The sequence below is a fragment of the Myotis daubentonii genome, chromosome 9 (assembly GCF_963259705.1).
Source record: "Myotis daubentonii chromosome 9, mMyoDau2.1, whole genome shotgun sequence".
NCBI classification, from domain to species: Eukaryota; Metazoa; Chordata; class Mammalia; order Chiroptera; family Vespertilionidae; genus Myotis; species Myotis daubentonii.
The window spans coordinates 60,872,719-60,895,961 of record NC_081848.1 but is presented as its reverse complement, the minus strand read 5'-3'; the positions used below and the strand labels follow the sequence as shown (position 1 = coordinate 60,895,961).

The 23,243-nt window shown below is 36.5% G+C and overlaps 1 protein-coding gene across 1 annotated transcript in view; it reads right to left on the bottom strand.

Annotated features, from left to right (window-relative positions):
* Positions 1-23,243, bottom strand: part of ANO3 (anoctamin 3) — a 201,991-nt gene that overhangs the window by 133,324 nt on the left and 45,424 nt on the right. Inside the window, exons 2-4 of the mRNA XM_059709159.1 lie at positions 19,132-19,326; positions 18,046-18,117; positions 9,790-9,908 (exon numbers count right to left, since the gene is read on the bottom strand). Of these exons, the coding sequence (XP_059565142.1) occupies positions 9,790-9,908; positions 18,046-18,117; positions 19,132-19,326 (386 nt within the window). The remainder of the gene's footprint in view (positions 1-9,789; positions 9,909-18,045; positions 18,118-19,131; positions 19,327-23,243) is intronic.

The window sequence follows — 23,243 nt, the reverse complement described above, 5'->3', positions numbered from 1 at the left end:
TGATGCTTAAAATATAGATCATATATTTCTTATTTTTACAGACAAATTTCTAATATTTGAAATAACATACACTCATCACCAATTCTGAAATCAATATCAATTATTCTTAAATGGCTTCTCAACGTATTTTTAAGAAAACAGAAAAGTAATGTAAAATTCCCAGGTTGATGTACTTGAAACATACCAGAGTCAGAATTCTGGGTTCAGCTGCATTGGGAATCCTTCATTGCTGACAACAGTCTCAAGTGACAGTCTTCTCTAAAGCACTGTTCAGCATGACAACAGAAAGTTCTCTCTTCCACGCCTGCCTTTTCCCTCAGCTGGAGTGTTACATATTGAATGATGCACAAAGCTTGTGACTGGAGGGTTTTTAGACAACTCTTTAAATTCCTCAGTCTGAATAATGAATTTTTTAAAGACAACTCATCTCTTTAGGAGAATATCTGTAATTGTTTTTTATTACCTTATTTTAAGAGGGTTGGTAATGGGGTGTCATAGGGGGGCTGCCTTCACGTGTCATTGGTTATTAGTGTCTATGTATGATTCACCTAGGTGACATTTAGCCATACAATTCTCAGCAACATTTTGATAATTTTATTGTCAGTTTTTAATAATTTATTGCACTTGCTTATGTTATTTGAATGAGCTGTGCAGATTAATATAGAAGGTAGGAGGAATGCTTCAGTCTGAATAATAGTGGCCTGACAAACAAGACCTTTTTTAATTGGTGAGCCAGGTAATGCTTTATGATAGCTGAGTGGGGTTCAGTAGGAATTCTTAGATATTTTTCAGCTTTTCATGGAAATGATCTCATTTTCTTGTTTGTTAGAGAAAAGTACAATACAAGCCTTTGTAATTTCTGAAAAATACTGCATCTGTTCAACTTGGCATTGCATTATATTGGCTCTGGCCTGAGTATAATGAAGTGACTGTAATCTGAAAGTGAGTGGGTAATTGTTATGTAAAAATTAATAAACAAATAAATGAAATTGAACTCCCCCCCCTTCCTCCTTCCCCCTCATGGTTAACATGCACTTGATGAAATGCAATGGAGAAATACACATTTCTGTCAAGAAAGCCTCCACAGGACAACCTGGAACTGGCACTGACAAGAAACTTAATGGATATGGCCTTGAGTTAATCACCAGACTTAAATACTGATTTTCCAGTAAGCTCACAAAATAGAAAAATGTAACTTCACACAACACCCCAAAACTTTTCAATGAATGATCCACTACTGTAATCCCTGTTTTTAAATTGCCTGCAGCATCAAGGGATTAATAAAACCATATAGGTTTCCATGACAGGGACCATCATCTGGAATCTTGATTGGTATCTTGCAAAGACCTCAATAGCAATAATTTTTTTTAATTCCATAAGTATCAGAAATTATTTAATGAATAAGTGCTTAATTTTTATTTTCTTTAAATATATTTTTGATTTGAGAGAGAGAGAGGAAGGAAGAGGGAGAGAGATAGAAACATCAGTGAGAAAGAAACATCAATCAGCTGCCTCCTGCATGTCCCGTACTGGGGATTGAGCCCACAACCCGGCATGTGCCCTGACCAGGAAGTGCACCAGTGACCTCTTGGTGCAAGGGACAACGCTCAACCAACTGAGCCACACCGGCCAGGCAAGAGTACTTTATTTTTGTTGACATTATTTTCCTTTGAGGTTAGTGATAGCTGCTCAAAACATTCATTTTTTAAAATATATTTTTATTGATTTCAGAGAGGGAGAGAGAGAATCATTGATCAGCTGCCTCCTGCACGCCTCCTACTATGGATTGAGCCTGCAATCCTGGCATATGACTTGACAAGAAATCAAACCATGACCTCCTCGTTCATAGATTGATGCTCAACCATTGAACCACACTGGCTGGGCAAAATATTCATATTTTGATGGACTCATTTGGAGAGATTAAGAAGTCTGCCTGGCAAGGTGAGGGGAGGAAAAGGGCATGGACAGGGGAAGGGCTATAAACAGCAGGGAAGGGATATTTTATAGTTGATCAGGACCTGAACGCAGGAGTCTCAATTTTACTATATTTTCTCTTGAGCATAAAACATCAAGGAAAGCACAATATGCATAGTTTCTAATGTACATGATCATTCCCCAGTAATGTACACATATTCTCTAACTACCTGATATACTTGTCCTGTCGCTTCTATAGCCCTTGTGCATCCCTCCATTATATACAGCATGGCACAGTGCACAGCATGGCACAGTGTTTAATACTGAAGTGGCTTCTATATAATTGCTGGCACTGCTAACCTAACTATATGATACCAGGGAGGTCACTTTGCCATGTTAAGCCTCCATTTCCTCACCTACAAAATGGGGGTAAAAATCGACCATACTGTTTTTGAGTAGCTGTGATGCTAAAATAATATAGGTCATCAATAAAATCCCTGAAAGGTCCTAAATAAATGTTACCTGTTGTAACTATTTAATAGTATCATTATTATTAACTAGAGGCCTGCCCAGTGCATGAATTCATGCACATTGATAGGAGATTAATTAGAAGAAATTTTTTTTAATTCAGTCATTTGGTATTGAATTTTTTTTTAAAATATATTTTATTGATTTTTTTACAGAGACGAAGGGAGAGGGATGGAGAGTTAGAAACATTGATGAGAGAGAAACATCAATCAGCTGCCTCCTGTACACTGCCTACTGGGGATGTGCCCACAACCAAGGTACATGCCCTTGACCAGAATCGAACCTGGAACCCTTTACTCTGTAGGCCGACGCTCTATCCACTGAGCCAAACCAGCTAGGGCAGAAGAAATATTTTAATATCGCTATTTGCCCTTTCTCTATAATAGAAGTGTCAACCAAATTCACAATCAACAATGACAGATCGAAACACACGCGTGCGACTGGCACCAGGGAGAGCTTTATATGTATCGTGCATGCACAAGTCAACTTAGCCTTTTATATATAGAGAATAAACTTGCTTAATTAGACCTGCTTTCTGATTTAGCTAAACTTTTTCCAGCCCAATGAGGCACCCCAACTTCATTTTCAGGTAATTGTCAGCAACACAGAACTAAATATCAACAGGAAGCAGATTATTGTAGGTCATGTAGAGAGAACAAAGGGTAAAATATTTAGCTGGAGCAGTGTTTGACTATATTCTGTGCAGTGAGAAAACCTGAAGTCATTTTCAAGGTCCACCATTTCTTACTTCTTTTCAGTCGGGTCGAGTTTCTAAGCTTCCTAAATCTCCGTTTTCAGGCTAATGAAAAGAAAATAGGATTCTACCGAGTCTCCTATCTACCTACTCCAGGACTTCTGTGAGGATCAAATGCGATGAGGCATGGGAAGATGCTTCACAGACATTTGGTTAAAGTGTGAAATTGTTACAGAAGACTGGAGAAAAACCAAGCAATGCTTAGAGAAAGGGAGTTACATTTTATTATAATTATGCGCAGGCCCAGAGAAAAATGTGTCTTTCAAATTCTGGGCCCTCCAAAATGGAGGAAACTTTCCCTATTTATACTTTTTCTAGTTCTTTGTCATCCAAATTTGGAATGAGACTTCTGGATCTTCTGAGAAAGAAGGCCTGCGTGCTAGGAAGGGGCCATGAGACCATATCTCAAGGCCTGGCCTGGTGTCAACACTGACAACTTTGTCTGGGGCATAGTTTATAGCCTCTCTGGAAAGGGAGTAGTCTTATTTTCCTTATTATTTAAGCAAGCAAGTGTTTACAGAAGCCAAAATAGCAGGGTTAAAATTTCAAACAGCAGTTTTTATATAAGATGGATACTTCAAAATGTTTGCACCTGGCTATAAAGCAAGTCGTGTTCCTGGGCTGAAGAAACTGCAAGTAGGCTAGTCGTCACTAGAGAGAGGAAGCCGGGTGTTTCTACATGAAATCATTACCTGGCGCCCACAACCACTATTTCCTGGCTGGGCTGGGCTGTGGGCCATATTTTGTGCCATGGGGGTCTCAGCAACCTTGGCTGCAATTTGGTGCGCTGTAGCTCCAGGGTGGTGGCAGGGCCTGTGTCCCACTTGGGGGAAGCTGAATGTTGCTTTGTGGACACCAGGTCTGCAGTGCCATTTCTCTATGCGCATCATGGCAGATACTTTGTTGAGCATCTGCCCCCTAGTGGTCATTGCATGCCAAAGCGACCAGTCAGATCACTGGACACTTAGCATATTAGCCTTTTATATATATAGAAGATGCTCCAACTCTCAATCCTGTGATCCTTCTGATATATGCATAACCTGAAGGGTCTGGTTACCGTGTTACCTCTATAACCTGGAGGTGGCTGGTTAATGAAGTAGCTTTGACTTTTAATGTCTTCAAATGTCATTAGTTTTGATCTGACTTCTCTAGCTGCTTTCATGTCTAAGCAGTTAGAGAATTAGTTTAATGTGAACCTATCATTGATCGAATGTATACATATCAACTGGAACAATTGTTTGTACAATTTAATTGGTATGCTCACACACTAATATATTGAATTTACTTTCACATGCCATAAACATATGTAAAATTTCTTCAGAAAAGTTATTGCAGCTCTCATTTTAGAGTAAAAGTCCTCCAGGGAGGCTTCGGAGATAGATTTCCCAAAATGAGCTCTTAAGCACTCATGGGGAAAACCCACAAATTGGTGTTTGGGGCAGCCTGCTGTGTGTCTAATTACCAAGATATTAGTTTCAGGAGAGAGAAAACATGTATGGCATCTTGTTTGCTTCCTGTGTTTGTTATGAAATAAGACTTCCCTAAGCAGACAGGTACATTTTCCCTCTATAGTTTTGGAGGGAATGAAAAATCTGCCCCAGCATATTCATCCCTCAGCTAAATCTACTCTAATAATATCTGATATCCTTGTGTTCTTCTCTAGACATAACTGTTGGCAGCTGTGAGGGCTTTTGTGGAAGAAGTGGGTGGACTGTTTTTTAATTTTTCTTCTGATTGACAAGGAGGGTTCCCATACTGTGCAGCAGATGCAGTTGAAATACTTAGTGCGGTGATTATTATGTAATCCCAAGGAATATACACTTTTTCCCTTTTCACTATTTTTGCTGAGGTTTAGTATTAAATTGTAACAGATTCCTGATCTACTTTTATTTGTTTATTGATACAAAGGTGAATTACAAACAGGTCAACCCATTCCCAGAATATTGTGAGTTAGCCACACAATTATTAGAATGCAGAGCTGCCTACTTCAGAGCAATGTTGTAGGGCATTAGGAGGGTATGCTTAATACATGGGAGTGGTTAGTTCTTACAGTTAACGAACTGGAGTCAGAGAAGCAAAGGGTTCTGGAGTCGGAGAGACGTGATACAAGCCAGCTCTTTTCCTACCTAGCTCAGAAACTGGCCTTGAAATTTGCCTCTTTAAACTTATTTCCTTCATTGGTAAAATGAGACCTCTACTATCTACTCTCATTGAGTCATGACAATTACATGAGATGTGGCATACAGAGTGCTTACCATACCCTCTGGTTTGTAGGTGATCAGTATATATTAGGGGGACTAACTGAAATTCTACCTACAATGGTTACCAGACTAAGGAGGTAAAGTCCTGAATTGCTCTTGTCTTGCCAGTGTAGCAAAGTAGAAAGACCCTTTTGGGAAAAAGAATCATCTTAGTTTAAATCTTAACTCAGTAATTTACTAGCGGTGTAAAATATAAAAATATAAATGATAATACATGTGGCCTAAAATTAAGAAGACATGAAATAAGCTTATGTCATTTGAATGTTGCCATCCAGTGATAAACACTATAAAAATTTGTTGTATAGAATTTGAAGTATTTTCACCCTAGCTGGTTTGACTCAGTGGATAGAGCATCAGCCTGCACACTGAAGGATCCCAGGTTCAATTCTGGTCAAGGGCACATGCCCAGGTTGTGGGCTTGATCCCTAGTAGGGGGTGTGCAGGAGAGAATCAATGATTCTCTCTCAACTTTGATGTTTCTATCTCTCTCTCCCTCTTCCTTCCTTACTAAAATCAGTACATTTATATTAAAAATAATAAGTCTAAGCATTTTTCAATAAAAATGAGCGAGACATTATTATATAACTAGAGGTCTGGTGCACAGATTTGTGCACTGGTGGAGTCCCTCAGCCTGGCCTGCAGGGATCGGGCTGAAACAGGCTCTCCAAAATCCCCTGAGGGTCCTGGATTGCAAGAGGGTGGTTCTTGGGTGACACACCCCAGAATCGGGCTCCCTCCTCTCTGGTTCCAGGTGCATCATCTGAGAACTGCAGCTGCCAAGTCACCGCAGCTTAGCAGCTCCTGTGTTGTGTTTCTGCCCCCTGGTGGTCATTGCATGTCATAGCTACCAGTCGGACAGTCAAATGGTTGGATGGTCACTTAGGCTTTTATTTATATATATAGATTGGTATTGTTCACATACTGTTTTTTGTAACCACCTTCTTATGTAACAATACTGGGGATGGGGGGGCAGGTCTTTTTCAATTGCCTGACTTGAGGGCATTTCTATTTTTAATTTCATCTTTTATTCTTGAATATTTAAGTGCTTTATTCCCTCCCATTCCTCACGAATTACAGTGTGAGAACATCCTTAAACATAATTATTTGGGCTAACATTTAATTATATTCCCTGGTTAAATTCCTATTGTGGGACAAAGAGCAAGATTCTTTTAAGGATTTAATGCTTACTGTCAAAATGTTTTCCAGGAGATTTGGATCAATATATGCATCTACCAGCAAGAACTAACACTGAAAGTTTATAGTATCAATTTTGGGTTTTATTTTGTTTTAAAATGTTTTCTAATTTGGTTTAAAAGAATATTACATTTGCATTTCTTCAATTATTAGTATTGCTAATCATTTTACATGTTAAAATTATATTGTTTTTCAGTACATTTTTACTCTTACATTTATTAATTATATTATTATGATATCTTTGCAGATTAACAATATTAACCATCATTATATTCATCTGTATTCAAGTATGTCAGCTTATTTCCACATGTTAAGTTTATATCTTCTAAATGTTATTGTAATTTTGATACTGATTAGTATCTAAATAGTCAAATCTATCAAGCTTTCCATGATTAATTTTACTGCTGATTTACAAAAGCCATTTAGAATAGCCCACATGAAAGGCACATTATAAAAGACCCCAGAGGCCATCTCATTCTTACCTTCTCCACCCAATGATCACTGTCTCCAGTCTTAACAGAGAGTTTTTCCTGTTACCAATTGAGGTAAAGCTGAACATCATCTGCCAAAGCCAGCCAATTTGATACAGTCAAATTTAATGGCCTTGTGATTGAAATTTAATGAACTGCTGAAATATTCATGCCAATATTTTCCTAGTCCATAACCTTTTTTTCTGTCTAATTTGATATCCAACATTCTGTAAGAGGATACATGACTGTCATTTGGAATATAGATTCATATTCCCAGACTCATTATTGGCAACATGTGTAGTTATTTTTGACATTCCAAGAGAGTTGCAGCAGCAAACTCTTCATTAATGGCTATGACAGAAATCATGGATTCTGCTTCAGAAGTTTATATTTTCTAACCCAGATTAATTGTAGACATCCCTGTACACTGTCCACATCCAGAGGCCTCAGTTGGTATAGGGCATGGCTCTTTGACAGAGAGGAGGATTTTGCTTCTGAGAATCATCCAGTTGGCTATAGGACCTTACCTTCAAGTGCTATTCACAGTGCTCTCTAGGTTAATATGACAGAGAAAGGCAATACTTACCTAAACTATGTTAAAGACATTCCTTCTACTTAAGAACTTTGTTTGCAGACAGCCCAGGTACTCCAGTCTATGAATTTATAAAATTATCCCTTTTCTTACATTACAAATTTAATGTAATGTAATGTAAACTGGAGACAGTTTCCTGTTTTCTTATCCACACAGGTGTGACAGAATATGTTTGTCAAAATGTTCAAAGGAAATAAACTTGCCTATAAAAATTAGTTTATGATTTTTATTGGGTGTTTGTGACTGTTGCTAACTATGCAAAGATAATTCAATTAAAAGTGATCTTAGAATTTTGCCTCTGGCCGAGGCCTTAGGCCTGGGTAGAGGACCCCAGCCTCCTCTGATCACCGGCTCTGACCCTGGCCAAGGCCTTAGGTCTGGGCAGGGGACCCCTAGCCCCCTGTGATCGCTGGCTTCACCATGTTAACTCAAAATCATTCAGGAAATGTTTACACAATGAAAGAAACATCAATCAGCTGCCTCTTGCACACCCCCTACTGGGGGTGTGCTCACAACCAAGGTACATGCCCTTGACTGGAATCGAACCTGGACCCTTCAGTCCGCAGGCCAGTGCTCTATCCACTGAGCTAAACCGGTTAGGGCTAGACTACAATTTCTTGAACAACTGTGTCCTGTTACTATCATCACAAACCATCTTCTATTTTAATGTCAAAACCAAAATATGCATGCAGGTTTAACTATTTCTTCTTAATTTTATATTCTGAAGTTCAAGTTTCATCAGTGAGATTTGGGAAATGACTACTGTTGAGCAGAAAAGAAATGGAGGGGGTCATTGATGGCTGTAAATCCTAAAGGAGCAGATCTACAGATTTCATTTAATCTTAGTTCATTTTCTAATATCTTTGAAGTATACTGTATTTGTCTTTCTGTTGAGGATATAGGTATCTTAAGAAACAACATGTGTTTTTACTCAATTTTTCTTATAATTCTTCCTGTCAAACTACTTGGAACAATGCTTTACCCATTGTGTTAATCGGGTACAGAGACAGATGAAGTAAACACAAGGAGAGCAACCCCTAGCTTGTGAATAATCTAAGAATTACTGGCACAAAATAATGACTCCTTTAAACAAAACCAAATAGAATTGAAGGAATTTGGTGCAAGCATATATTTATTAAAGTTTGGTTTCTTTTGTAATAGTAATATTTAAATTGTGCCATATTTTTTCACTAATGTTTTGGTGGTGACTGAAAAGGGATTTGGAAAATTAATCCAAACCAAACCAAAGCAAACATCACAGAGAAAGATGTATTCACAAACATGATTATTAGCCATGCAGTGACAATGAAAGCTATGATTCCTTGTGTTAAACTGAAAATTTCTTTTACAAAAGCATTCATATTTTAATCAGTAAAAAAAACAACACAACAACAAGAAGAAAAAAATAAACTTGGACTGAGTCGGGATTTGTCTTGGAACCCATCAAAGGGTGTTGAATAACCACACTCGGGTGCTTTGAAGAGTCTGATTTTGAGGGATGGTGCAACTGCTGGAGCCGGGGTTTTTAAAACTGAACTCTACCCAATTACCCATTTGTTAGTGATCTAAGCTTCCGTGAATTTATACAAACCAACAATATAGACAGCTTTTACTATGCCCCAGATACTTGATTTGATTATCTCACATAGTCATCAAAGCAGACATGATTCTGATTTACAGACAGAGAAAAAAGGCTATTTGTGTTTAACTTGTTCAAGTTAACACAGTAAGTAGTGGAAGTGGAATTCAAATCTTGGTCCATTTGATACCAGAACTCATATATTCATTAAAACCATACTGCCTTTCTAAAACCATGAAAAAAAAAGATGGACTAACCCCCTAAAGAAGATATTACTGAATAATTTTGTATTTCAGATTATTTGATAAAATTGTTTTGGATAAGAAAATATGTCTACACATTATTTTTCAATTTTGAGTCCTTAGATATCTGCATTCGACTTTGTGCTTTCTTACACTTTCCAGCACAGTATAGATTACTATTGAAAAAAAATGAAAGTTTTTAGATGTTACAATCTTCAAATGGCTTTATTAATAGTTTAATTTACCTTACCTTACCTTAGACAATCTTTTCTTGGACTCAGAATCATCTTTGGGAACAAAATCTTTAATTAGCCGAGATCGGTCATAATTAGCATGTTCTGATTCATCCAGGTAATCCTTATCTTTTCCTAGGCCTAGAAAAGAGACAAAGACAATTAAATCCATTTTTTATCCTTTTTCTCTCTCTTTACATGGACTAATCTTTCTTCCCCCCCCCCCCAAATTTTCCCAAGGCTCAGCCAAGTATAATTTTCTTATGACCCATCCATTTAATAAGTAAACAAAAAAAATTAATAACATGAGACCTCACCTGTTAGTGGATTAATACCGACACTAAAGTAACTTTCATAAGAATTAAATGCATTTCTGCTACTAAATGCACTTAAACTTTTTAAAAATAAAATTATAATTATGCAAATTTGATTGGACACTGAGTCTCTTCAACCTGAAGGTAGAGATGTTTTGTAAGAATTCAATATCAAAATATATTTTATACAAATATAGATATTTGTAAGAATTCAAGATTCCTAAGCAGGTGTTGCTCCACAGGGTCAACACTCTAACCATACAGCCACACAGGCCATGGCGTCAGGTACTGTTGGTTCTAGGCTACAGGCAAAGTCTCTGTCCTCTGAAAACAGAGTGAGAAAAATAAGTCACATAATCTCAGGTAATATTTAAGTATTATGAATAAAAATAAATCAAGATTAGGAAACAGAAAATGAAGCTCGTATGAAATCTCTTCCTATCAGGGCTCTGGGAGAGGAGAAAGGTGATTATGAACCAGGAACAAAAGATGTTAGGATTGGCGGCAGCCTTCACTGTTAGTGAAGCATCAGGAAATGTCCTAGAGCGGCCATGCCCAGGTATCTGGGCCTCAGAAGCCACAGTAAGGAGTTTATATTTTAAATGTTATAGGAAATAGGGAGGGATTTGAATAGAGAAAGATATTTAGTTTCCTTTTTATTAAAGACTCCTATAACTGATATTGGGAGGTAAGAGTTGGAGCAGAGACCCATTAGGAGGTATTACACTACTCTGCCCAGAGACGGTGCAGACTGGACCGAGGTGTAGTAGTGAGCACAGCACTTGTAGCAGAAAGTGGTGCAGTGTCAGATTCTGAATATAATTTCAGAACTGAGCCCAGAGAACTTATTTAACAACTGAAAAGATTTACAGCGACTGTAAGACTGTCAAAACTGGAAAACCAGTATGTTCTTTCAGTACAATATTCTTATTTCTATAATTATTAAATAGATTGGCAACATTAGTAGAAAGTTCTTTTTATACCATATTAATGAGAAACACTGTTGGAAAAAAGTAACAAAAGTTGGTGGAAATTATCTAAGATTGTAGAACAAAAGCAAAATCACCAAATACTCATTTGACTACAGCTGTTTTAAGAAGGACAATGAAGACTCCACCATGCTAAACTATTATGATAATAGAAAGCAACAGTGCCTTAACTGTCTAATATTAACCACTTCCTGAGGGAGTTGTTTTACAACATTTGCAAAATGTTGATTTCACAAGATTTGACATATTTATATTTTGGTTCGTTGGACTCAAATTATGTTGGTCTTAATGAGCCCTATTTATTTTATTTCAAAGTTATCTGATTTTACAGCACCACAGGTATGGGCAGAATTAATTACCTCTTAATATGAATTGCTCTGTCCTGCATACTAACAAGAAAAAAGGGTGGATGATAGTACCAGGGTTCTAGGATTGATGAACAGGATTATTGTCACACAGGATTTCAGATTGATTATCACATGGATTAGCACTTTCCAAAATGACTGTGTGTGTATGTGTGTGTGTGTGTGTGTGTGTGTGACAGTGTGTGTCTTTGTGTCTGTGTGGTTGGGGGCACAGGGTGAAGTGGTGCCTGACTTCATGACCTGCTTTATGAAAAGAATTAAAGGCTCAGGGTGGCAATAAAAAGAGTGAAAAACAAAAACAAACCAACAACAACCAAACAACAAAAGTCTAAATCTATCAATCTGATTAGCTTTTTAAAATCAATGATCTCCGGTGTATATTTAGCATGTTACCCGCCTCCCAATCTTGCACAGCTCCCATCCTGATACTTATGATCATCTTGCAGAGCTAGTGTTCTATGGACATCACTAAGCACTTTTCACCTTGGAGGCCTCTGTTCCTATTGTGGTGATGAAGAGAGAAGGCAAAGGATTAAAACTTCTTGAGTTGGAATCTCAGTTCTCCATTGGCTAGCTATGGCATTTGGCAAATTATTTTATCTCTTAATGAATCAGGTTCCTCATCTGTAAAAACAGGCTGATAATACTACCTGACCCAAATCATTGTTATGAGAATTGAGATAAAGCAGGTAGAAAGTTCTGTAGTAAGAGTACATTAAATTATTGTTATTCCAATCTGACATTTGGGTGATAAGAGGAACAGCTGGTTTGTGAAGATATCTTTGAGCTCAGCAGACTTTGGTGTTGAAAGATAAGCCTAATTGCTGCATAAAGCAATAAAACTCTAGGATGATGTGCTATGCCTGCTCATTTAATTCAGCAATCTTGCAAAGTATGGATAATGAATCCCAATTTACAAATGAAATTACTGAGGCCCAGAGAGGTTAATGATATGCCACAGACACACAGCTAGTAGGTACAAGAATGGAGGTTTGACCAAAGTCTGGGTGGGAAAACAGCATTGCATCTATATTACACTAAAAGTCCTGTTGGATAACTTAAAGTGGAAATTTCCAGCCTTGAACCAATACACTGTTAATATTCCTTCCTCTATTACTCCAATGTTGAACAATGAGAAATATCAATTCTCAGTGACCACACACAGTTCACTCTGCCACAGCATTAATATTCTCAGGGGCAGTTCAAAATAGCTCACTGTAAAAAAGAAAAGGCATTACTTAGATGCATCAGTCAGGTTCCAAAAATTATATCAGAGCCTTTTAGTACTTGGAAATTCCCATGCATTAGCCAACCCAATGCTAGAAGCTAATAGTCTGAACTCCAAACGAAAAATAAGAGAATGTAACTGTTGAATTTAAAAGTGAGCATTTATCCCTAAAACACTCATGTTTTATTTAATTACACTCTTGTTATAGTTGATGCCATTTTGCTTGACCTCTTCTTAAAGATGACTTTTAAATACAAGTTATACATATGACTCTAAAATAGCATTTCCCATCCAGGTGTTATATCCAGATGGATTCCTAGAATACTTGGTGATATACTATCATTAGCCAGAGCTTTATTCTCACTTTCATTATGAAGGCCAACACCTCATGTGTATATGTTTTAAATCCTTAAGGAGCTGTGATGTTTCTCTAAATTGAATAAATGATAGAATGATGCTGGGAAATGCCAAAATATTGAGTATGAGGTACAATGCCGGGAGAGATATAAATACAAGTCAAGTGTGTCAAATGATTGAGATATATTAAACAAAGAAGAAAAAAAACATGGTGATAGGGCATCCGATTATATTAAACATTTAGAGAAAATTTTAATATTTGTGATAGCAAGCTGTTAAAAACAAGAAGTATGGAATGAAATAGACAGGTTTGCATGATTAAAGTTACAGGTTATTAACTACTACTAATTTGGGAGAATTATTAGTGAAAAGTGATGTGCAAACTCTACCACCTAGATGGATATTCTGGACAAATAACGAGCACTACTAACCTCTTTCAGAATTAATTACTATAGAAAAGACCTTTGTACTCTGAATGTATTTGTTTTGATGAAATTTTATTTTGACATTGTATATGAGATGGATCTGCTGGTGACTGTCTTCCTTTAATTAGGGAAGTTAATAAGCCAGCACTGTTTCTATGCCACACACACAAAAACAGTATCATAAGAAACACAAGTAATCTGCAGTCATTCAGAATGCTTTTATAAATAACCCAGCTCATCATTAAAAAAATTATAAACAAGTATCTTAACAATGTATTCAGAGAGAAACCAAGGTACAAATCTTAGGCTACACATTATTTAATATTTATGTGGGGAATAGTTAGGAGTATGGCTACCGACTGCATTCCCAAAGCATTTAAAACCGATTCTCTGGAGGTGGGACCCAGGGAGATTTAAAAGCTCCTGACTCTAATGTGGAGCCAGGGTAGAGAACCGCTGATGTAGGCAACAGAGCTGGGTCACCAGTGTGTTCACTAATGAGAACTCAGAGCTTAATGTCTGCAGGTTATAAATAAATTCACTTCGAGGTTATAAGTATTGGATTAAATTATTATCACTTTTTGATAAATTCTGGCTTTATTTGGGTTTAATTTAAAATTAGGAAAAGCCCCAGTTCAAAGGCATTGATCACAGGCAATTCCAGCAAGCCAACAGATTTAAATGTAAATCTTGCTCAAAGAAAATATAGGTACCAAACTTATGGACCTATAGAGAATATTTTATGGACTTGACCCCAAAGGAAAGGGAGGTAAAAGGAAAAATAAATGAATGGGACTGGGTAAAACTGAAGAGCTTCTGCACAGCAAAAGAAATGGACAAAACAAACAAATAGTCAACCAGACGGGAGATGCTATTTGCAAACAGTAGCTCCAACAAAGGTTTAATTTTCAAAAACATATAAAGAACTCATAAAACTCAACACCAAACAAACAATCCAATAAAAAAGTGGGCAGAGAGCCTGAAAATACACTTCTCCCAAGAAGACATACAAACAGCCAATAGATATATAAAAAGATGTTCAACCTCACGAGCAGTTAGGAGAATGAAAATTAAAACTACAATGGGATACTACCTTACACATGGTAGAGTGGCCATTATCAACAAGACAAGCAATAACAAGTGTTGGAGAGGTTGTGGAAAAAAGGGAACCCTCATTCACTGCTGGTGGGAAGAGAGACTGGTACAGCCACTATGAAATCAGTCTGGCAACTCCTCAAAAAATTAAGAATAGAGCTACCCCACTCCTGGGTATATACCCACAAAACTCAAAATCATTTATGCAAAGATACAAGCACCCCCTATGTTTATTACAGCATTATTCACAGTGGCCAAAACATGGAAACAACCAAAGTGGCTTGTGATAGAGGACTGGATAAAGAAGATATGGTGCATATACATAATGGGATACTCAGCCATAGGAAAGGATAAAACAGCATCATTTAGAACAACGTGGATGGACCTTGAGAACATTATGCTAAGTGAAATAAGTCAGACAGAAAAATCTAAGAACCATATGATTTTACTCATATGTGGGATATAATACTGAAACATATGAACACAAAAAGCAGTGTCGTGGTTGCCTGAGGGAGGTGGGTGGTGGGAGAAGGGGATCCTAATATGAGGTGACAGGAGAGGATTTTACTTTCGGTGATGGGCATATAGTACTATAATATACAGATTTTGGAACTTAGAAATCCACACATGTACCCTGTATGTGCATGTTGAGCAATGTCGCCCCAATACATTTAATTTAAAAAATACTAACAAAAACTTTGCATGAAAACAGAGGAAGGCCAAAGAGGAAGTTGAGTAAACTTGTCACTGTTAAAGGAAAAATAAATAAAAAATTAGATTGCCTATGAATGGAGGGTCAGAATCGATAGAACCTTTCAGTATCAATATTATTCCAAGTACTAGGTGACTAAAAACTAGTTTTACATTTCATTTTTTGAAAACTATTCATAGAAATGTATTCTATTTTGACTGGTATTCCATTTTGCAGGTTTGAACCCTGGCCCCATCCAGGGTGAGTGCAAGAGGCAACCTGTAACCAATCAATGTGTCCCTCTATCCTCTCTCTCTCTCTTGCTCTCGCTCTCGCTCTCCTCGTCCCTCCCTCCATTCCACTCTCTCTAAAAATCAATGGAAAAAAATCCCAAGTAGGGATTAACAACAACAACAGAAAGTGAAGGCTTTCAGTTTCTAAGATATCTCCATGTATCCAGAACACCAAGTCAGCCTTCCACTTCTTTTATTCTTAAGTGTAAATAGGCAATCAAAGACCAGAAATTTTGGAAAATTCTACAGCCTAAAAGAGAATGACTAATTTAAATAAGCATAAGAACTGATTCTTAGAAAAACAGACTAAAATTTAAGAAGCAAAGAAAAACTTAAGATAATCACAAATGGTTCTAGAGAGATTAGGGATGTTGTATATAAAAAATAAGACAGCATGCTCTGAAAATGTTCCATTCTAAGAATAATAAAAAAAAACCTCTTGGAAATTAAATAACAAAATTATTTTATCCCCACCTATATATACACAGATGAAAAGACATTTGGAAGAAAGATTTAGGGAATCTCCCAGAACTAAGACAGAAGTCAAGACCACAAGATAAAAGAAAATGTTCAACTTTTAATTGGACTTCCAGAAAGAGAGGAAGAAACAAACAAATGGTCATAATTGTGGAAAAATTATACAGAAGTTGAAAGGAGGTAGGAGACAAACTAAAAGAACTATAATCTCTAGGGCAGGTTGAATTAAAACACAAATGTGCACGCACACATACACTTAAACATTAGGTTGTAGAGTTTTAATACAAAAAGTAAAGAGAGCCCAGCTGGTGTGGCTAAGTGGTTGAGCACTGACTTTTGATTCCAGGTCAGGGCACATGCCCTAGTTGCAGGTTCAACCCCAGTAGGGAGCATGTAAGAGGCAGCTGATCAATGATTCTCTTTCTCTTTCATTGTTGATGTTTCTATCTCTCTCTCTCCCTCTCCCTCCCTCTCTGAAATAAATTATTTATATATATATATATATATATATATATATATATATATATATATATATACACACACACACACACACACACACACACTAGAGGACCGATGCACAAAATTTGTGCATGCGTAGGGTCCCTAGGCCTGGCTGGTGATCAGGGCCGATCTGTGGGGAGACTGACAGGGTGGTCAGGGGGGCCCTCGCTGGCACCTGCCTTGGCTGGCCTGGGGCCTGTGGGCTGGGGGCAGCTCCTGCATTGGGCGCCTGTCTTCTGGTGATCAGTGTGCATCATAGCAACTGGTAATTCCACCATTTAGTCAATTTGCATATTAGGCTTTTATTATATAGGAGATATATATATATACACACACACACACACACACACACATATGATAAAAATGTACAGAGAGAAAAAATATCAATTGCAAAGGAATAAGAATCAGCAGAAACAATAAAAGTTAGATGACAGTGAATTAGTCTCCAAATTCAAGAAAAATAATTTTTAATCTAAAATTTTATGACCAAATACCAATCAATAGTAAGAGCAAACTGAAGTCACTTCAGATATACAATAACTTAGGAAATTTTCACATTAATCAACTTTCAAAGATAGTTGTTTAAGGATTTACCTTGGAAAAAAATAAAAGAAGAATGGAAACTAACAAAGAATAAGTGTGACATTAGAAACTGGAATTATTCAATAGTCCAATGAAACATCAGTGGAACCAAGAATTTCTTAAAAAAGAATGAGATGAAATATGTAAAAACAAGAAACTGAAATATGATAAACGTATTTAGAAAAAGATGTATTTTTGTTCTCCCAAGGAGACAAAATATCACATAATCTAGGAAAATAAAACTATCAAAAGCTTGTGGTATAAACAATGAACTAAGTATAATGTGTGATTTTGACTATTGGATGGACGGTTTGATAGGGGAGTCTATTTGACCTTGATTCTAGGAATACTCAAAAGAAGACAGAGGTGCTGGTAGCTTGGCACTGTAGCAAAGGAAGTGATATTGCATCTGCAGAAAGCATTCTTTTTACAGTTGTAATGTATATGCCAAGTGAGGAGTTAAGATAGTGTTGAAATGTGATAGAGTATGATGTAAAGGTGCAAATATACTATTTAAAGTTACAAATTTAGTCAGTAGAGAGGTTTAAATTTAAAATGGCAATATAACTATGAAAAATTAAAAGGTTATACAAATGAGCTAAACCTTCATCTAGCACAACAGAAAAATCAACAACAGATAATGCTAGACATAGTAATATAAATGTACTCATTCATAGAAACTTTCAAGAAATTTTCCAATGAATAATAGCAGAAAATATTTATTATTTTTTCAGTTATAGGATTGTTGTTCATTACAAGTTTTCAAATATTATTTGACTGTCACACTGCATATAAAACACCTTAGTAATTTAACCTCAGAATATTCCACATACCCAAAAAAATATTAAGGACCAAACACGAATATTTTTATCTAAAAAAATAAATAATGTTCTAGGTTTGAAGAAGACAGCTTACCTTAGAGAGGGGGGAAAGATAAAGAAAATATTAGCAATCAACTCACCTAAGCAAAAATCACTGAGGTCAGCAAAAGAGCATTTAAGCACGGAGTCTTTTTTATCTTCCTCAGGGTTAACTGGAAAAAAATTGAGAAATTAAAACAAAGTAACAGAATGACCACAGTGACTGATATCTGATGATAGCCAAACATAAATAATTTTTAGTGACTGAGCTGAAATTAGGTAAAATTACACTCAGTAAGGGAAACAGACATCTGTACTATAGTATATAATGCATTTATCCTCTGAACAATTAGCCGTTTTCTTTATTGGACATGGATTGTAAGAAGACCATTTATTAATAGATAGTGATTTCACAGTATTTTTGAAAAGATAATCTTGGTATTTGCAAGTTATCCAAAGGAAGAAGCAACCCTAAGAAAGTATAAGGAAATACAGTTTAATAAGACACAAGCCTTTTAGAAAGGGATGGGAAAATAAAAATACACCCTACCCACTGAAGGACATGGGAGCCTGGTTGTATTTTGACTCCTGACTCCTGTGAACATAATGGTGTGCCTCAGACAGGCAGATCTATGTGTAGAAAGGGCAGCCACAAAGCCTGTTTAATGTGACATCTGGCTGGCAATTCCCTATATTTCAGCCCTTCTATTATGTAAGGCTTCAGTGCCAACATTTGGTTGGCAACACTTGTCCAACCACATGTTCATACAACCAAATCCTCACTGCTTATTGTCAATATTATTTAAAGTCTTTGGTCTTTTTAGGAAATTAAATTCATTATTGATGACATACTCTACTCAATTTCTGTTTTCTGTTTATAAATTTTCACCAGGAATGGTAATGAGCCAACAATTCAGATGAGCTGGTCTGTCTTTCCCTGCAAACAGCAAGGACTAGGTCTAGGTTTGCATGGGGTTGGTTACCTTCAAGGCAAAACAGAATTGAAAACACATCTGGCTAACAAAGGCCTTTCCTCTAACTGGCATGGGGTACTGTTCTTCCTATGCCAGCCTCCTCCTAAAAATCTTTATAAATACTAGTGAAATGGATGAAGAAATGAGAAAATAGGTGTTTGGGGAGAAAAAATAACATAGTCTTCACAATTTGAATAAGAAAATAGAGCTCACCTTGCTCTGCTTTGTCAGTGGAGATTGAGGTCACAGAAGTGTGAGCCGGAGGTTCACTCTCAATGGAATGGAAGAGTGAGGTGGACTGGCTCAGGCTCTTTGAGTAGGCAAAGCTCTGGGCCAGGCAAGGCAGCGACCTCCGAGAAGGTTTTAAGGGAGTTTCTTTTGCTATCTCACTCTTGCTTATATTCATACCTAAAAATCCAAGTATGTGAGTGTTAGCAACAAGAAATAATTGGAAGAGGTCAACAAGTAATTTCAATTCTTGTGAAGGCTGCTTCTGGAAAGGACTTTGAAATAACACCATTTAGGAATGAAAATGAAGTGAATTAGTTTTGTTTGTATTTTGCCAGGCAAAATGTTTAGAGGTTTTTGCCAAATAGTTCTGAGAAATAAACGGTTCCTTGTTCAGTTTAGCCTTTCACCATGTTTAAAGGTTCTGTATAAAAGAAATGAACGTTTAAGTTCACTTAGGGAGTTATGAGAACAATGATTTGGATAGTCTTTGGGTAAATCTAACTAACCATTTAGGTTTTCAAGCAGAAAACACATAAAACCTAATTCATAAACATTAAAATTACCTTTAACACTCAGAGCCCTTCTTTCTAAACCCTACCTAGCCTCCCTTAAACACATGCATCCACATTAATGGTGACTAATGGTAATGAAGAAGCTGGAGTTAGCATGGTGTAGTACAAAAACTGGCCAGCAGGTAGAGGTCAAGAGAGAGCATTTCTGTGCTCAGTGTGACAGTCCCTCCCTCCCCTCATGCAGCGAGAGCTGATTTGCTAGAAGAATGCCACTCCAGAGGACTCTGACTCCATAAGGGGAAGCCCAGTAATTGTATGCTATAGCAAAGAAAGCTCACCTCAGATGGGAAATGAAACAGGGAATGGATAAGAAATTTACTTATGAATCTAGCAACTGACAGAACTGCATGTCAAAGCTACAGCTACTGGATTCCAAAGCCTATGAACTTCCCAGAAAACTCCATGGCTCCTCATGAACCCCGATCTCAGATGGTTTGTTACTATTGTTTGTCTTGGTATAAATATCACACAAATTTTAAGCAGAGTGCTCTGAAAGTAGAAACCACAGAGCTAAAGCAAACCTCAGAGCCTCTGATAATTCTGTATCTGTAGCCTTGGTGAACTGTGGAATATATTTGATGAAAAAGGAATATGTGCTGCTTGGTACCTATCAACAGGAAATGTCTACCCATCATCTATCAAACTGTATTTCTTCTATTTTAAACTGCCCTATAAAATAACAGATATGAATAATAATCTGCTATGAGGTAACAATGTAACTGAGTTACACAACATGAGTATCAATCAATATTTTAATATTGCTTTTTATTCATTCAGTTTTCCATTATTTATTTAATAATTTCAAAATCTTTTTGAGTTCTTTCTCTGAGCCAGGCCTTAACTCAGTATTGGGAGTAAAATGGTGCTCACTCAGAGGGGAAACAGATACATAAAAGCAGAACTTTATATTAAAAGCCATTAAAATAATATGCATAGGCCATTACAAAATCATCTGAGAGGAACTTCTAATCCAGATGGTGGTACAGGTGTAGTCTTATCAGTGAAGGTCATCTGAACTGATTCTTTTGGGCATATTTCTTCTCCTGAGTTTTTACTATTTATAATCATTGGGTTTAACACATTTTCTTCAAAGGAATGTATACACAGGAAGAAATTCTGGCCAAAACCGGTTTGGCTCAGTGGATAGAGCGTCGGCCTGCGGACTGAAAGGTCCCAGGTTCGATTCCGGTCAAGGGCATGTACCTGGGTTGCGGGCATATCCCCAGTAGGAGATGTGCAGGAGGCAGCTGATCAATGTTTCTCTCTCGTCGATGTTTCTAACTCTCTATCTCTCTCCCTTCCTCTCTGTAAAAAATCAATGAAATATATTTTTTTAAAAAAGAAATTCTGTAGAAAATTCTTCATAAACACATAAATGCTAAAATTATGTCAAATGAACACAAAGAAAATTGAGAACATAATGTTGAAGATGAAATCTCATTAATGCAAATGTAGTTTTCTCATCTTCTGAACTATTGTTTCCAAAGATATTATACTGATCATCAAACTGAAAGTCAGATATCCTGTGTTCAAAAGAGTACACGTTTCTTTTCCAAGTTCCCCATCAACTGCCATCACATTCTGCTTGGCATAACCAGCAGTTCTGTTCTTTGCTTGGCATGATTAACATTAACTTCCCCAGAACAAATTCAGCCTTTTTTTTTCTATATTCCAAAATTCCATTTCTCTTCTTATATGGCTTTACATGGTACCTTTAAATAATACTTGATATCTACCCATTTGAAGCTAATAACTAGAAAGCAGATCAAGGTAACGTTAGGTAGGTAAGCATATGAATTCTTGAGTTCAAAGATAAACCTGTAGAACTGGCAGAAAATGTGTCATTCCCTATATTAGGAACAGATTTTTCTAAAGAACAATTAGTACCACTTCCAACTGTTCTAAGAGCACTTCATAAATGCTCAGAAAATTAAAAGAATTTGATAAAATGATGATTTCACTTGGGTATACAAAAAGATCCAAGAGGTATAATTGCAAAAAATATATTTTCTAGAAATGCATTCGCATAAGACATCAAAAGAGAAAAGATTGCTATTCATTTTACTGTATATAGAGAATTCTAAAGATTTTACCAAAAACTTCTAGAACTGATAAATGAATTCAGTTATGTAGCAGGATACAAAATAAATATCCAGAAATAAGTTGCATTTATGTACATCAATTATAAACTATCATAAAGAGAAACTAATAAGGCAATTCCCATTTACAAATACATAAAAAACAGCCTTGGAATAAATTTAACCATGGATGTAAAAGACTTGTACTCAAAAAATTACAAGACACTAAAGAAAGAAACTAAAGAAAATACAGATAAGTGGAAACAAATACCCTGTACATAGATAGGAAGAATTAACATCATTAAAAGGTCCATACTACCCAAAGCAATCTATAGATTCAATGCAATACCTCTCAAGATACCAATGGTGTATTTTACAGATCTGGAAAAAAATATTCCAAAATTTTATATGAAGTATAAAAGACCCCAAATAGCCACCTCAATCTTGAGAAAGAAGAAAAAATTGGAGGAATCAAGCTTCCTGATATCAAAATATACTACAAGGCCATATTAATCAAAACAGCATTATTCTTACATTAAAAAAAATAATAAAAAAAAAAACAGACATAAAGATCAACGGAACAGAATAGAAAGCCCAGAAAAAAAGCCCATGCCTTCATGGTCAATTAGTATTTGACAGAGGAGACAAGAACATACAATGGAGTAAAATTAGTCTATTCAATAAATGGAGTGAGGGAAATTGGAGAGATACGCTGAAAAAAATGAAACTAGATTATTTTCTTATACCATACACAAGAATAAACTAAAAATGGATTAAAGTCTTAATGTTAGACTCAAAACCATAAACATTCTAGAAGAAAACATAGGCAGTAAAATCTTGGTCATTTCTTGGAGCAACATTTTTTCCAATATATCGCCTCAGGCGAGGGAAACAAAAGACAATTACAGCACCTATGTGCTTAGAGGAATGTAGCCACTGCCAAACCACAGACTGGCATGGAGGGAGCCAGGGAAATAAGATACCCCAACTTCTCTTTTGTCAACTTTTGGTCTGCTGTTGCTGTCTCCCACTGGTTCAATTTAAACAGTGGTTAGCGGCCCTGTAATCCCCTGGTTGTTGGTGTCCATAGATACCGGATTTAGAGGGACAGGCAGAGATTATCCACTACACATGAAAGATGTATAACTGCAATGGCGATTTCAGCATAATCTTTGGATGCAGAAAGCCACATACACACTTTTTTTTTTAACCACTAGAGAATAAAATTAAATGTTTTGGTCATAAACTGTAAGTATTCTAAGATGCTTATAAATTAATATGGGAAAAGCAACATGATGTTAAAATACTTTTGAGTTTGCTTGCTATGTACATGACTCTATGCAGGAGGCAAAGGTACATAAAACACATTCAGCCTTTACATAAGTAACTAGCAAAATCAAAATTTATCTCATATAATTAAAAATATATTGGGATAAATAAGAAA